The sequence below is a fragment of the Cyprinus carpio genome, chromosome B11, assembly GCF_018340385.1.
Source record: "Cyprinus carpio isolate SPL01 chromosome B11, ASM1834038v1, whole genome shotgun sequence".
Classification (NCBI taxonomy): Eukaryota; Metazoa; Chordata; class Actinopteri; order Cypriniformes; family Cyprinidae; genus Cyprinus; species Cyprinus carpio.
The window spans coordinates 15719006-15731871 of NC_056607.1; the positions used below are offsets into that span (position 1 = coordinate 15719006).

Here is a 12866-nt window from a genome sequence, read left to right on the forward strand (position 1 = left end):
GTTCCAGGTGGAATGCTGATCCACTACAGTCCTCTGAATGAGCTTCCCCGGATTAATGCCCACAGGCCTCATACTAAGGGGCTGGTGGCTGCCCGCATACAGCGCTTTGAAGCTGGAGACACGCCACCTCAGAGCCCCATGCCTATTACTACACCAACCCCTCCTAACAACCATACGTATACCTCGGGAGATACTAAACAAGGGATCAAGGTATTTCTGCATTATGCACATTCAATATCCGTCTCAAATCCTCTAAGTTCAGGAGAAGCTTGTGGTTTATTTTCTCTAAAAACAAGTCAGATAACCTTAAAAAATGTACTTCACGTGACAGCAGAATCTAAACTGTTTTTATAATATTATATCAGGTCATATAATAGCTAGGATAATAAAGGGCTCATTAAAGTACATGCATATTCATTTTACAGTGACAATTGTCAGTCATATTTTTTACAATGGAATATTATTCCAAATAGCTAAATTAATATATATTATATAAGATTAATAACATGTTTTATTCTCTTTATGTCATAAGGTCAGAATCTTTTGTGGGAAATAGAAACTTAAACTATCTCTCTTGTTATCTTTATGCAGTATCATATGATTAGACGCGTGTTACTTACTGGGGAAATCTGGGTAAATGTGTAACTATGTACAGAAGAACCTGAAAAGTTTAATGGGTTTGCTGGCCATATTTTTTTCTTTTTTCTTTTTTTTCCCCTCTGTACTTTATGTGTAAAATGTCTCATCTTCATCACCTCTTAACTTATTTATTGAAGGTGTCACATTGTGGATGCTTTGCTAGCAATATCACATGAGCAAAAGTGCTTATACACGAAATAACATGCATTTTAAACACAACATGGTCAGCTATTTTGCGTATTTTTTTAATATAATATAAAACAGACATAATATATCCATTAGCATATTGTATGCTGTTAAGATTTATCAGGAGGACAGAGAGCTCAGCAGAGACTATACCAATCTTGCTTTCCTTACCTGATCTCAGTGTTGGTTTTGGACAGTTTAGACTCAGAGAGACTCTTGGCAAAATGCAAATGATCTCAGTGTTGGTTTTGGACAGTTTAGACGTGAGAACTGTTCGCAAGCACCTATTGCTTAGTCACTTTATTTTTAAAGAGGCAGTTCAACCAAAAATGAAAAGTCATTAATTACTCATTTAAGTTACCTTTGGATTTGTCACCATGTTCAAGGCCCAGAAAGTGAAGAATTGTGTGCTGCGTCTCAGCAACAAAGACAAAAGGACCCCAAACGAGTTTGCATATTCACAGTGCTGAGAGAAGAAATTGTTGGAATAAATTTTTAACAAGAATTACTCATAGAATTATCTGGATCACTGTGTCTTAACCAAATGAACGATCGTGATTCATTTAAAAATATCGTACTTTGTGTTCAGAAGAAAATGAATGATAATTTCAGTAGTTTTTGCACATTTAATTGTAACACTCTGTACTGTTATATACATATTTGGAACAATGTTAGGGTGAGTAAATTTTTGTATGCATGACCAGCTGTGGCCACATATATCAAGCAAACCGTATTAAGGATTTATGTTATAACTGTTAGTGATTATGGTGATTTGTTTAATTTTTTTTAGTTTTTAATTATAGTATTGATTTTGAAAATATTTTTGATTCGTAAAATTTTTTTTATAAACACTGTTTTGCAGTCCGCTCATGTCACTCGTTCAGTGCTGTTGATTTGAAAGCGAGCCGCTGCTAGGATCGGTTGTTTGAGGTAGCTGAGGTAGCAGAAGGAGCTCCTCCTCCCCTGCTCCTTTCCCCTCTCTTCCTGCTCACACAATAGGAGGGCAGGATTCTGCAGTTACTATGACACCCGGCCAGCCCTCCTTAGCAATGCAGTGGTCTACAGTTCAGTCCTCTCAGTCTCTTTCAGGTTCACTCGCACGCACATATACACGCAAACCGACAAACCTGTAGAAGTGGATTTGAATGCACTAGTCCTTTGACATCAATGTAGCGTTTGTGAGGGTACAAGAGGGAAGCAGGTTGTAGGAGATTCATTCTGGGAGCAGCATGGGCCTGGCTCTCTTTTGATGCCGTGCAATGCTGTGGACTGCCTTGGAAATGCCTCTGACATCTACGGTGAGCGTATTATTGCTTGTCTTCTGTGTTCGACACTTTGGCTTTGTCTGCAAGGTTCGTGTAAACCATTTTTAATCAAATATGAATGTTCAAAGAGTGTCTGTCTGGGAATTGACAGGAAAAAATGTTGCCTGCAGTGCTTGTGTTGCTCTTTCTAATCAAATCCCCACATCTCTTAAAAAACATTACAAATATAATGGTTTTGTCCTTGTTTTAAAATTAGCGGTTGAGCCAAAATCTACTTTGTTGGCATTGTTAAGTGTATACAGAGGTCTCTGGGATCGCTCTTGGAAATATAATAATGTAATATCATCACATGCTGTCAAGGCGCAATGTTGACTTTGTGTTCCTCAGAGAGAAACCGACCAAACAAATGAGTCAAACAGGTTCTCCGGATGGACAAGGACCAAGACAATGTCAGCTTGTCATCTTTGAAGGATGACTTTAATTAGTTTTCTGCATCCAGTATGGTCTGTCAAATGCAGCAAGTAGGGAAGCATTGCTTTTCATCTGGTGAGTGAATTTCTCTGATCAGAGCTAAGACATATTGAGTTGATCTAGAAATGTTTATCGATCTGGGTAAGCAACAAATCTCCTTTTGTCTACATCATGAGGACCATCTTGGGCACAGAACATTCTGTTGGTTAAGAAACATTGGCATTGGCACAGAACACTGCCGAATGAATTAGCCTGAAGATCTTCAAGATAATTCTCTGATGAAAAATAACCCATTGAAAGGACATTTTCCATTGAAAAGAAAAGCATCATCAGAACACAATGTCCAAGTAATGAGCCCCGAGGGACATCGAGTGGCTTTCCCCGCTACACTCATGCATTCTTCATTTCTTTCCATTGTCGTGAACAGGGAAAAGCCGTTCCCCTGTTTTCCGAGACATGCCTTGCCTCTTTTCCTGTTGTTGCCGTAGGGTTCCTCTCGCTGGCTCGGGTCACAGGGTTCGATGATTCTTGTCAGTCGGGTCTCTAATGCTTTAACCTTTCTGAGCAGAGAATGTTGGCAAAACCCAGATGGCCTTTTCACCTGTTGACAGCTGAATGTGCTCCCTAAGGTCAACAGAGTTTTTTTTTCTTTTTTAACACACGTGTTGTCCCATCCTCAGGTGAAAGATGTCCCTGAACGTAAAGAGATTGTCTGAGAACAGGCCTGTCTTTGTTTATGTATAAATGTCCTGAGTGTTTTGCTTGCACTTCCTTACCTGTCAGAGCCGGGCTATGTCTGGCACTTAAAATTCCATAGTTTAGGCTGGCGATTTCATAAAAGGTGGCTGCTTTGACTTGTTGTCAAAGTTTGTATGACAGAAGTGTTTCCTCTTTGACTATTGATACATTGTTGATTTATTCAACTTGTCTGTGTTTTGTTTGCTGTTCTAAAAGTAAATAAATAAATAAAATGCAACATTTTTGCCCATTTTTTTTTCCTGAAGGTGATCAGAAGTCAATTATATTTTACAGAATTAACACACACACACGCACACACACACATTAGGTAAACTAAATCCATCTGAAACATCTATTTATATATATCTGTTTATCTTTTTATTTTTATATGTTTTTTTGTGTGTTTTGTTATGTGTTTTAAATTTGTTTTATTGTTATTTATAATTAATGATAGAATTAACAAAAATTGCAATAAAATATCAATAATGTAATCAACGTTATTATTATTATTATTATTAAATTTAAAAATAATTGTTATTGTTTTTAATAAATATTTTTGAGTGTTTTTTTCCTAAAGGTGATCAGAAGTTAATAAAGGCACATGTACAATTTAGTAAATTAGTCAATTTTGTAAGTGTGTCAATACTACTATAAATAGTTTAAATAATAAGTATTATCATTATTACTACGTTACATTATTACAGTTGTTGTTAAATATTTGTAAATACTTATTATTATTTTAAAAAGTACATGAACCCCCCCCCCCCCCCAACACACACACACACACACACACAAAGTTTTATTTTTTTTATCTTTTGTGTTCTTTGTGTTTTGAGCTTTTAAGTCTTATGGGGGGTCCAGGACTGCCCAGCTTGCCTCAATTCAAACAATGGGCTCTGTTAACTTTTCCTGTTTTTTATTTTTGTCTTTTTCTCACTCTCTGTCTGTGACAGGGTCAAACGCGTAGGCGAAAGAACATGCCGGAGTTTCTGGGCGATGCCAGCGCCGCCAGTCAAGACTCCGTATCCCAGTTGAGCGGTTCTCTCCCAGGATCTGCCACGGGTACAGACCGCTGGAGGAACCGTGCCGCCAGCCGTTTCAGCGGCCTCTTCAGTTCCAACTCAGGAAACGGCTCTCTTGGGAAGGTGAGCATCTGTGAGCATCCAAGGTTGTTGTTTTACATGTGCAAGGCACTTTCTTGTATGCAAAACAAGCACTTACATATTCTTGGCAAGCCTTTTGCATTTCACACTTGAGTGAGTGAGAGATATCAATTTGTTAAAGTATTGCACCACTTAAGGGTGAAATTGGCCAACCAAAAACAGGAAAACTGTACAAGTAGACTTTTCCTATAAGTCCACACTCAGTTTTCCCTCACGTGCAGGACCTTTTGTGTTTTTTTTGTTAGCATGCCCTAGAGATTTCTGGCTCAGGAGTGTAAAGTTGGGGTTAAAGTTCAGCCTGGGCTCTTTCCCTTTCTATGTCACTCTTGTAAAAATCACATAATAGCTTGACGTTGGTCCGGTATGGACAACAATGCCTGCTTAATGGTGACTGCTGCTTATGAGATCATTAAATGTGCCTTGAGATTTACTCCATGCTAAAAACAATAAACCATATTCTTGATATGAGTAATCATATTGTGTCTAGTATATGAGTAATCATATTGTGTCTAATATGACAGAATTTTTATTTTTGGGTGAACTATCCCTTTAACATAATGGGGTAAAATAAATACAGTATTTTTCAACTGTTGTTGTTTTTAATATTTCGTTATGCTTAGGAAAAAATAATATAGAAAAATGCTTTAACTGGGTTATTTTTTATTTATTTATTCAAAGAAACTAGTAACTAATTCATTTTTGATTTTCTCTCCAATTTAAATATTTACATTTCTCTTCTCAGGAGTGTGATCGCGTGGAACAGCTTCAGAGTAAACTGTACTCATATACTATGCTCGGATTACCCAAGATGCCTCCTCAGCTCTCGTTCCACAGAGACTCATGGGAAGAGGAGCCCAACCTGGAGCTAGAAGAGAGCTGGAAGCAGCTTTTAGACAATCCTGAGGTAAATGCGCTACTCTGCTTATTGCTTTTGTCACTTTGGGAATTTTTATAAAGTTTCATTCAGACATTATAACCCATAATAAAATGTGGATTAACATAATATGAGTTTATGTCTGATAATAATTCTGTCAGGTTAATGACTGTAACCAGTTATGAATGGTTTCATGATAGCTTTTCCATTAATGTTTTGGTGTTAGGCTTTCACTGTCATGGAGATGGATGTTTTATTGCTCTTGTTGTGATGATTTTCTAGATGTAACTACAGTAACAAAACAGTGCTTTTTTTATTCTTAAGCAAAATCAACACTGCACTCTAAGTTTCTGACAGATCAGTCTGGAGGCACTTTAACTCCCAAAATTTTTGTTAGCCAGACAAATAAGCATAATTTACTCTCAATGACCTAACTTTCTGTGAAATACATTTTTTCTTGAAGTTTTAAAGTGCCTTGAAGTTTTAGATGAGTTGTTGTATGATCACTGAATGGGTGCCGTCAGAATGAGAGTCCAAAAATGTCACAATAATCTACAAGTAATCCACATGACTACAGTCCATACACATTATCATTAACATGAGAGAGCTATTCACAAAATGAGACAAAACATCCAGTGTTTTCCCATGACCATAGAATTGTTTTTTTGTATTGTAACTGTATTTTTTATTTGTATTTTATAATGTATATAGAACTGTATAGCTTTTTTCAAACTGTACTATATAATATATATAAATATATATATATATATATCTATATAATATATATAAATTATTGTAATATGCTGATTTGATGCACAACAAACATTTCCTTTTATTATTAATGATGTTTTAGTTATTTTTTTAATGGATTCTTTGATGAATAGAGAGTCACCCTGGTATGTTCATGTAAAATATAGTGTTTTTACATGTTTTTGTTTATTTGTAGATTTTAACCAGACGTCAGTGCCATCAGCAAGAGGCTATATGGGAACTGCTGCAGACAGAGTCAGGCTACATCAAGAAATTGCATGTCATTACTGATGTAAGAGCCCGCTGATGTTTACTTCAGTACATTATCTTAGTATCTACACCAATGTGTGTGAAAATGCAATTGAAATAGGCCTTGTTGTTTTCAACACGCCCATGAGAGGAATATATAATATTTATCTTGTCATGTGCTCATTGACTTCAGCATTTATGGTACTTTTATGTGTCTTGTGACAGATTGTATGTGAAACTTTATAGCACGGTACAATCAGAATCTCTTCCTCTTTCGCCAGCTGTTTCTATGTGGCCTGCTGAACCTGCAGGAGAGTGGTTTACTGAGTGAAGTCGAACCTGTGCGCCTCTTCAGTAACATTCAAGACATTGTGCAACTGCACACATCCCTGTGGGCTGAGGTCATGCTGCCGGCGCTAGAGAAAGCCAGACAGAAAAGATCAGTGATCAACCCCACTGAACTACATCAGGGCTTCAGCACTGTGAGTGTGTGTATATCATTTGTCAAGACTTTAATGAATAGTTCCCCAAAACTGAAAATGTACTCATCCATAGGAATCCCTTGAAGTTTTAGATGAGTTTGTTGTATGATCACTGAATGGGTGCCGTCAGAACGAGAGTCCAAAACTTCACACAAAAAGTAATCCACATGACTACAGTCCATCAGTCCTACAGAAAGCTACATGTTTGTAGTAAATTCATCATCACTTCAAACCATTGCTTTTGGCTTAGATACGAGTCCTCTATCCATGAGAATGCTTTCTCCAGTGAAAAAAAGTTGTCTTGTTTGAATCAGAATTTTATCAGTCTCATTCTTACAGCACTCATTAGTTGATTTTCAGCAATTTTGTGAACTAAAATCCTTTAAAGTTTTCAGAATTGCCCCTACATTTTTAAACATCATTTTGCTGGCCTGATTACATTTTTTTTATGTGCAGTTTGGTTTCCGATTCAAGCCCTACATCCGTTACTGCATGGAGGAAGAGGCCTGTATGGAGTACATGCGCACTTTATTGAAAGACAATGAACTCTTCAGAATATATGTAACTGTGAGTACTCATCACCCTCCATATCTGGTTGCTCTTCAGCCAGACACATTAACCTTTGATGGATTCAGTCTGGCGATAAATATGAAGACATGTCTGGAGGTTTATTGTACTGTATATGAGAGATCACCTGTATTGTAACTGCACTCTCATTATGACTCAGTGATTCCGTCGTGGTCTGGTTGTGCTGTCAGTTCATGTTTATGATTGTTCACCAAATGAGACTTTCAATAAACTTTTCCATCCTGTAGTGGGCAGAAACTCATAAACAGTGCAACCGGCTGAAGCTGACAGACATGTTGGTGAAGCCTCATCAAAGACTTACTAAATATCCACTGCTGCTCAAAAGTGTGTTGAAAAAGACAGATGCCCCGCCAACTCGGGAGGCCCTTAACAAAATGGTAAGAAATTCTTTCTAAAATCTTTGCAGTAGGGCACATGCACACATTGTTCAGTAGTAAATTGTTTATTTTAATGTTGTATACAATAGTGTATTCAAACTAGGGGTTTAGGGATTGCCAGTCCATGCCAAATTGTATTAAATTATATAATAATCACAATAATATTGTGAAATATTCAGATGTCAAAGACCACATTAAATTCTTGAAAAAAAAAAAAAAAAAATACTAGGAATTTTAACCTGGTAAAAGTTTAATATATATATATATATATATATATATATATATATATATATATATATATATATATTTAAGACATACATTTTTTGATCATTTGACACTAAGTTGTTTTGCTGATAATATAAAAATCTCTTTTTTTATTAGAAAACTACTTGCATTTTGGACTCGTGTACTGTATTTAGAGGCTTTGTGTGTATATATATATATATATATATATAAAAATGCTTTATATTATAATTTTCTATATTATTATATTTTTGTGGTCAGGTGGCTGCTGTTGAATGCTTCATTAACAATGTGGACTCACAAATGAGACAAAGGGAGGAAAAACAGAAGCTGGCTGCCATCGCTGGACGTATAGAGGCGTATGAGGCTGTGGAGGGGGCCAGCGAGGAGGTGGAAAGGGTGAGATGCATAAACTACAAGTTATTATCTTCAGAATGTTGCATGGTTTATATGAGATCTTGAAGAAACAAGTAGCAACTCCAAATCTGCTTAGTGTCTGTATTACCATCCATTGTGTCTGCATTACCATCCATTGTGTCTGCATTGACTCATAGATCCTCAGGGAATATAATAATTTTGACCTGACCGCTCCAGTCATGGGCGCTCCACCTGAAGAGACTCGTCAGCTGCTCCTAGAGGGAGCTCTGAAGATGAAGGAGGGTAAAGAGAGCAGGGTACGATTTCCTCTTTATATTTGTTACACGAAGAAACAGAGCCAGCATTTCTGAGTGCACTTTAGTAAGAAATATATTTTTAACTAACAGCCGATAGTTGTCTAAAAGCTTCTCACTGGTCCCCATTAACTCCTTTTTCCAACAGATGGATGTATACTGTTTCCTGTTCACTGATGTTCTGTTGATTACTAAGTCGGTGAAGCGTGTGGAGAAAGTGAAGGTGATCCGGCAGCCTCTCGTCATCCATAACGTGGTGTGCCGAGAGCTGAAAGACCCAGGAAGCTTCCTCCTTATCTACCTCAACGAGTTTCGCTGTGCCGTGGCCTCCTACTGCTTTCAGGCCAACAGTGGCACTCAGGGCCGCAGCTGGATTGAGGCCATTAACAACGCACAGGTATTAAAATGAACCTTTTGGTTACTACCGGTTGGTTACTTAAACCATTACTGGTTTTAATATGAAGAGTTTCCCCATGCAGAACCAGCTCCAGAGACTTCGCTCCGAGTCCCAGACAGATGACACAGATGACAGGGATGAGGATGAGACGGAAAGCAGCATGTCCACCTCCAGCTCTCCATCACTACAGCACAGAGAGCCGCTAGGCAAGAGGTACTGTATATAAAGTGTTCCTTATGTACTCTGTATATATAGTGCATGTAGATTATTCCTGTAGCTCAAAGCCTCAAACAGTACAGCATGGGGCTAACAAGACCATGCAATATACAGTAAGCCATTTTAGAAAAAAAAATCTAAAATGCATAAAAGCGACTTACAAATGAGGACAATTGGAGCAATCAAAACCATAAAAATAGCAACAATATATAAATGCTGACAAGTCTTGGTTAGAATAACGCAGGTTTTTTAATAATAAATAAAAATAATACAAGTAGATAGAACAGAAAAAGAATAGAGAACGCTAGTGTTAGAGGGTTTTTATAATATATAAAAAGAAAACAAGACAAAAGAATAGAAAACGAATAGAGAGTGCAAGTGTTATAGGGTCAAGTTTTTTAAAAAGAAAGAAAGAAAGAAATATAGATAAAATAAAAATAGAATGGAGAGTGCAAGGGATAGAGGGACAATTTTTTTAAATATTGATAAGAATAAATATGAAAAAAAAAAATCATCATCACAAACTTTACATACTACTGTAAAGTACTAGTCACTATCAGAATCACTGTCACCATCTTAGCATGATCTTTTCTTAAATGACGTTTAATAAATATTCATTTTTCTTTTCCAAAAGCTCTCTCTTTCACCAAGCACTCTGATGGCTCCACGGAAACTCTTTCTGTGGCAGCTATGGAAGAAACGGATGAGGTTGGGTCCTTGTCGACCGTTCATACTGCATCGTTGAGAAACTCCCTGCTGTCTTCATCAAGCCTGCGGGATTCCTTCTCTACTAATAACAGCAAAACTCTGGAAGGTCTGAGTGATTTGGTTGCCACAGACGTGGATCCAGAAAGTCGCTCTCTTTCTATAGACAGTGCGTACGGAACTCTCTCGCCTCAGTCCCTGGTCGCAGAGCTGGACTTAAAGGGAGCGGTTTGCCAGAGCGAGGGAGAAGAGACCGATGCTGGGGAGGAAGAAGAGGCATTTGAGGATGATGAAGATGGTGATGACGAGGATTCAATAACCTGGAACGGCTCTCAGATTACTGTAAATGAGTCGTACGTTTCAGATGGCCATGTAAACAATGAGAAGAATGATTTTTCTGGGATGTCTCTGGCCCCGGGTTGTTGCTCACATACGCTGCGGCGCCGTTCACCCGTCCAGCCCCGTCCAGACTACCTGCAGTACTTTGCCCTCAGGTCACGCTCCGAGGACGACCTGCTTCAATGCCTCACAGCTCCTCGCTGTTCCTCTGGCAGGAACAACGTCAGCAAGAGCTTGACACACCTCGCCAAACAGACGTCTCACAGCACAGAGCGATTCCAGTCTGACGAGGAAGATTTCAGTGGAGACCCCAAAGCACTGTCGAGCAAGCTGACCAACACGCTTAGGAGAGCAGAGGCCAGGCAAGTGCAAAGGACCCTCAGCTGCCCCAATGGCGAGGCGGACTGTGAGACTAAAGAGAATGAGACACCGCCCTCTGGTGGTCTGGAGGAAAAGAGTGACTTGATGCTATCCCAGCAGCCACATCAGCAGCATAAGAAACTGACGGTGGCTCAGTTGCACAGGATACGTGCTACCATGGTGCTCAATTCAACACTGACAGCATCGTAAGTCTACAATATTTCACATATTTAGGTCATATTTCAAACCAAAATGTATAACATGACAGCAATACCTTTCATAAATCTAATATATAATACATTTTATATAATATATATTATTTATTACATTTTATATTTATTTTGCGTGTGGATAAGGAAGCCTGTTTTAGGGTATTTTTAAACTGTGACATTATTTTCATGACAGTTAAGAATACTGATGTCTCCAGTTATCAGTAGCTTGTTGTAATAAAAAAAATTATAATTATAATTACTATTATTTAAAAAAAAAAATTGAAATAATTTTTAATAATTTTTTTTTAAGTGCACAAAGTGCATAAAGGTACGGGGTCAGTAAGATTTCTTAAATGTTTTTGAAAGGAGTCTCATATTCTCAGCAAGGCTGCATTTTTTATCTGAAGTACTGTAAAAACATTAATATTATGAAATATTTTTACAATTTAAAATAAGTTTTTTTCTGTTTTAATATATTTTCAAATGTTTTTTATTCCTGTGATGACAAAGCTGAATTTTTGGCAATTATTATTTCAGTCTTCATTTGTAGCTGTTGCAAGAAACAGTTCTTCTTTTTTATTAATATTGAAAGCAATATTTGTATTAATATTGCTGCATAATATTTTGTGGAAACTGATTTTTTTAGGTACCTTTGATGCATAGAATGTTCAAATCAACTACATTTATTTATTTAGTAAATGTCTTTACTGTTATTTTTTGATCAATTTAATGCATCCTTAAAAGAAATCCTTCTGACTCCAAATTTTGAACAGTGGTACACATTTGTAAAATAGAATTTGGTAGTATTTGTTGTACTAAATTTAATTCATGCAGATTTTAATTCAGTGCTTGTGCCTGCCTGGACATGATGATTTTTATTACTGACAATATTTTGTCATGAAAATGTTCCTAAGACAAGTTTGATATTTAATGCAAAATATAATTTCAGTCTTGTATCCACAAGCTTAGTACTTGTCGTAAATTAGCCATTCTTATAAACTTGCTATAAAAAGATGTCAACAACACTAGGCATTAGTATGTACCCCTCAAACTTGTCTTCTCTTTAATAGCTTGCTGACAGTCTGTTCCTGCACGTTGTCACAGAACTCTCCCTCATTGTCCAGACATGCTCGTACAGCATGTCCTCCTCATTGTTAATGTTCTCCAAAGAGTGTGGCACACCATTAGCCATCAGTGTGTACTCAGCCCATTAGAAGACAATGTGCTCTTCTGATATAGCTTTTAATAGGGTGAGACGCACTGATCTCAGTCAGGCAGGCACAGGATAGCCAAGGCCCTATTGTCTAGCCTTCATGGGAAGTTGGCATTTCAACATCCAGTGCTTTTATCCCCAGTGTCTTTTATCTAATAATCTCATACTCCACCCAGAATGACTGGATCTAGAATCCTGAGTACGGAGTTGTTCATCTTTTTCCATGTATTGAATCTATTTTTACCTTGTGGAAGGTCTCTAATTGTTCCCTTATGTTTGAGTGATGATCTGTTGTTATGAAATGCTTGGCAGTTGCTTTGAAATGATATAAATGATGTCACATCACAGATATATTATAAATTTGCTATTTATATTAACATTTTTCTGTTTCTCTCTGTTTCTCTAGGGAAGTATAGTGTTTGAGTAAATGAAGCTGATGCCATTAGCTGGTCTATTGGTGGGACTTAAACCAAGTCTTCAGTCCAAGACTACATCTGTACCCAAGAGGACGTACAACTCAGTGACTCAAATATAAACAGGCAGAACCAGGGAGAACACTGTGGAACTCTCAGTTAAAAGCCATGATCATAATTCACTAATTTAATAATGAATATGATGCTAAAGGGTCATATATACAAAGACGTTCATTTTGTACAATACCTGTCTGACAAAAAGAGACTTGAGTCAATTTTTATTTAACGATGCACCAGTCAGGGCTTTTGCAGAGT

The 12866-nt window shown here is 37.3% G+C and overlaps 1 protein-coding gene across 5 annotated transcripts in view; it reads left to right on the plus strand.

Annotated features, from left to right (window-relative positions):
* The window catches only part of LOC109098936 (pleckstrin homology domain-containing family G member 5-like), a 34329-nt gene extending 23406 nt beyond the window's left edge, over nucleotides 1-10923 (plus strand). For 4 of the 5 annotated variants that reach the window (XM_042734159.1, XM_042734161.1, XM_042734160.1 and 1 more), the window contains 11 exons: nucleotides 4253-4444; nucleotides 5205-5366; nucleotides 6283-6378; nucleotides 6617-6817; nucleotides 7274-7384; nucleotides 7633-7782; nucleotides 8287-8424; nucleotides 8580-8699; nucleotides 8845-9093; nucleotides 9176-9306; nucleotides 9944-10119. In XM_042734159.1, coding sequence (XP_042590093.1) covers nucleotides 4253-4444; nucleotides 5205-5366; nucleotides 6283-6378; nucleotides 6617-6817; nucleotides 7274-7384; nucleotides 7633-7782; nucleotides 8287-8424; nucleotides 8580-8699; nucleotides 8845-9093; nucleotides 9176-9306; nucleotides 9944-9968 — 1575 coding nt within the window. In that variant the 3' untranslated portion in view covers nucleotides 9969-10119. Of the gene's footprint in view, nucleotides 1-4252; nucleotides 4445-5204; nucleotides 5367-6282; nucleotides 6379-6616; nucleotides 6818-7273; nucleotides 7385-7632; nucleotides 7783-8286; nucleotides 8425-8579; nucleotides 8700-8844; nucleotides 9094-9175; nucleotides 9312-9943 lie in introns of all 5 variants that reach the window. The other variant, XM_042734163.1, reaches the window with a different exon arrangement.
* The last annotated feature ends 1943 nt before the right edge of the window (nucleotides 10924-12866 follow it).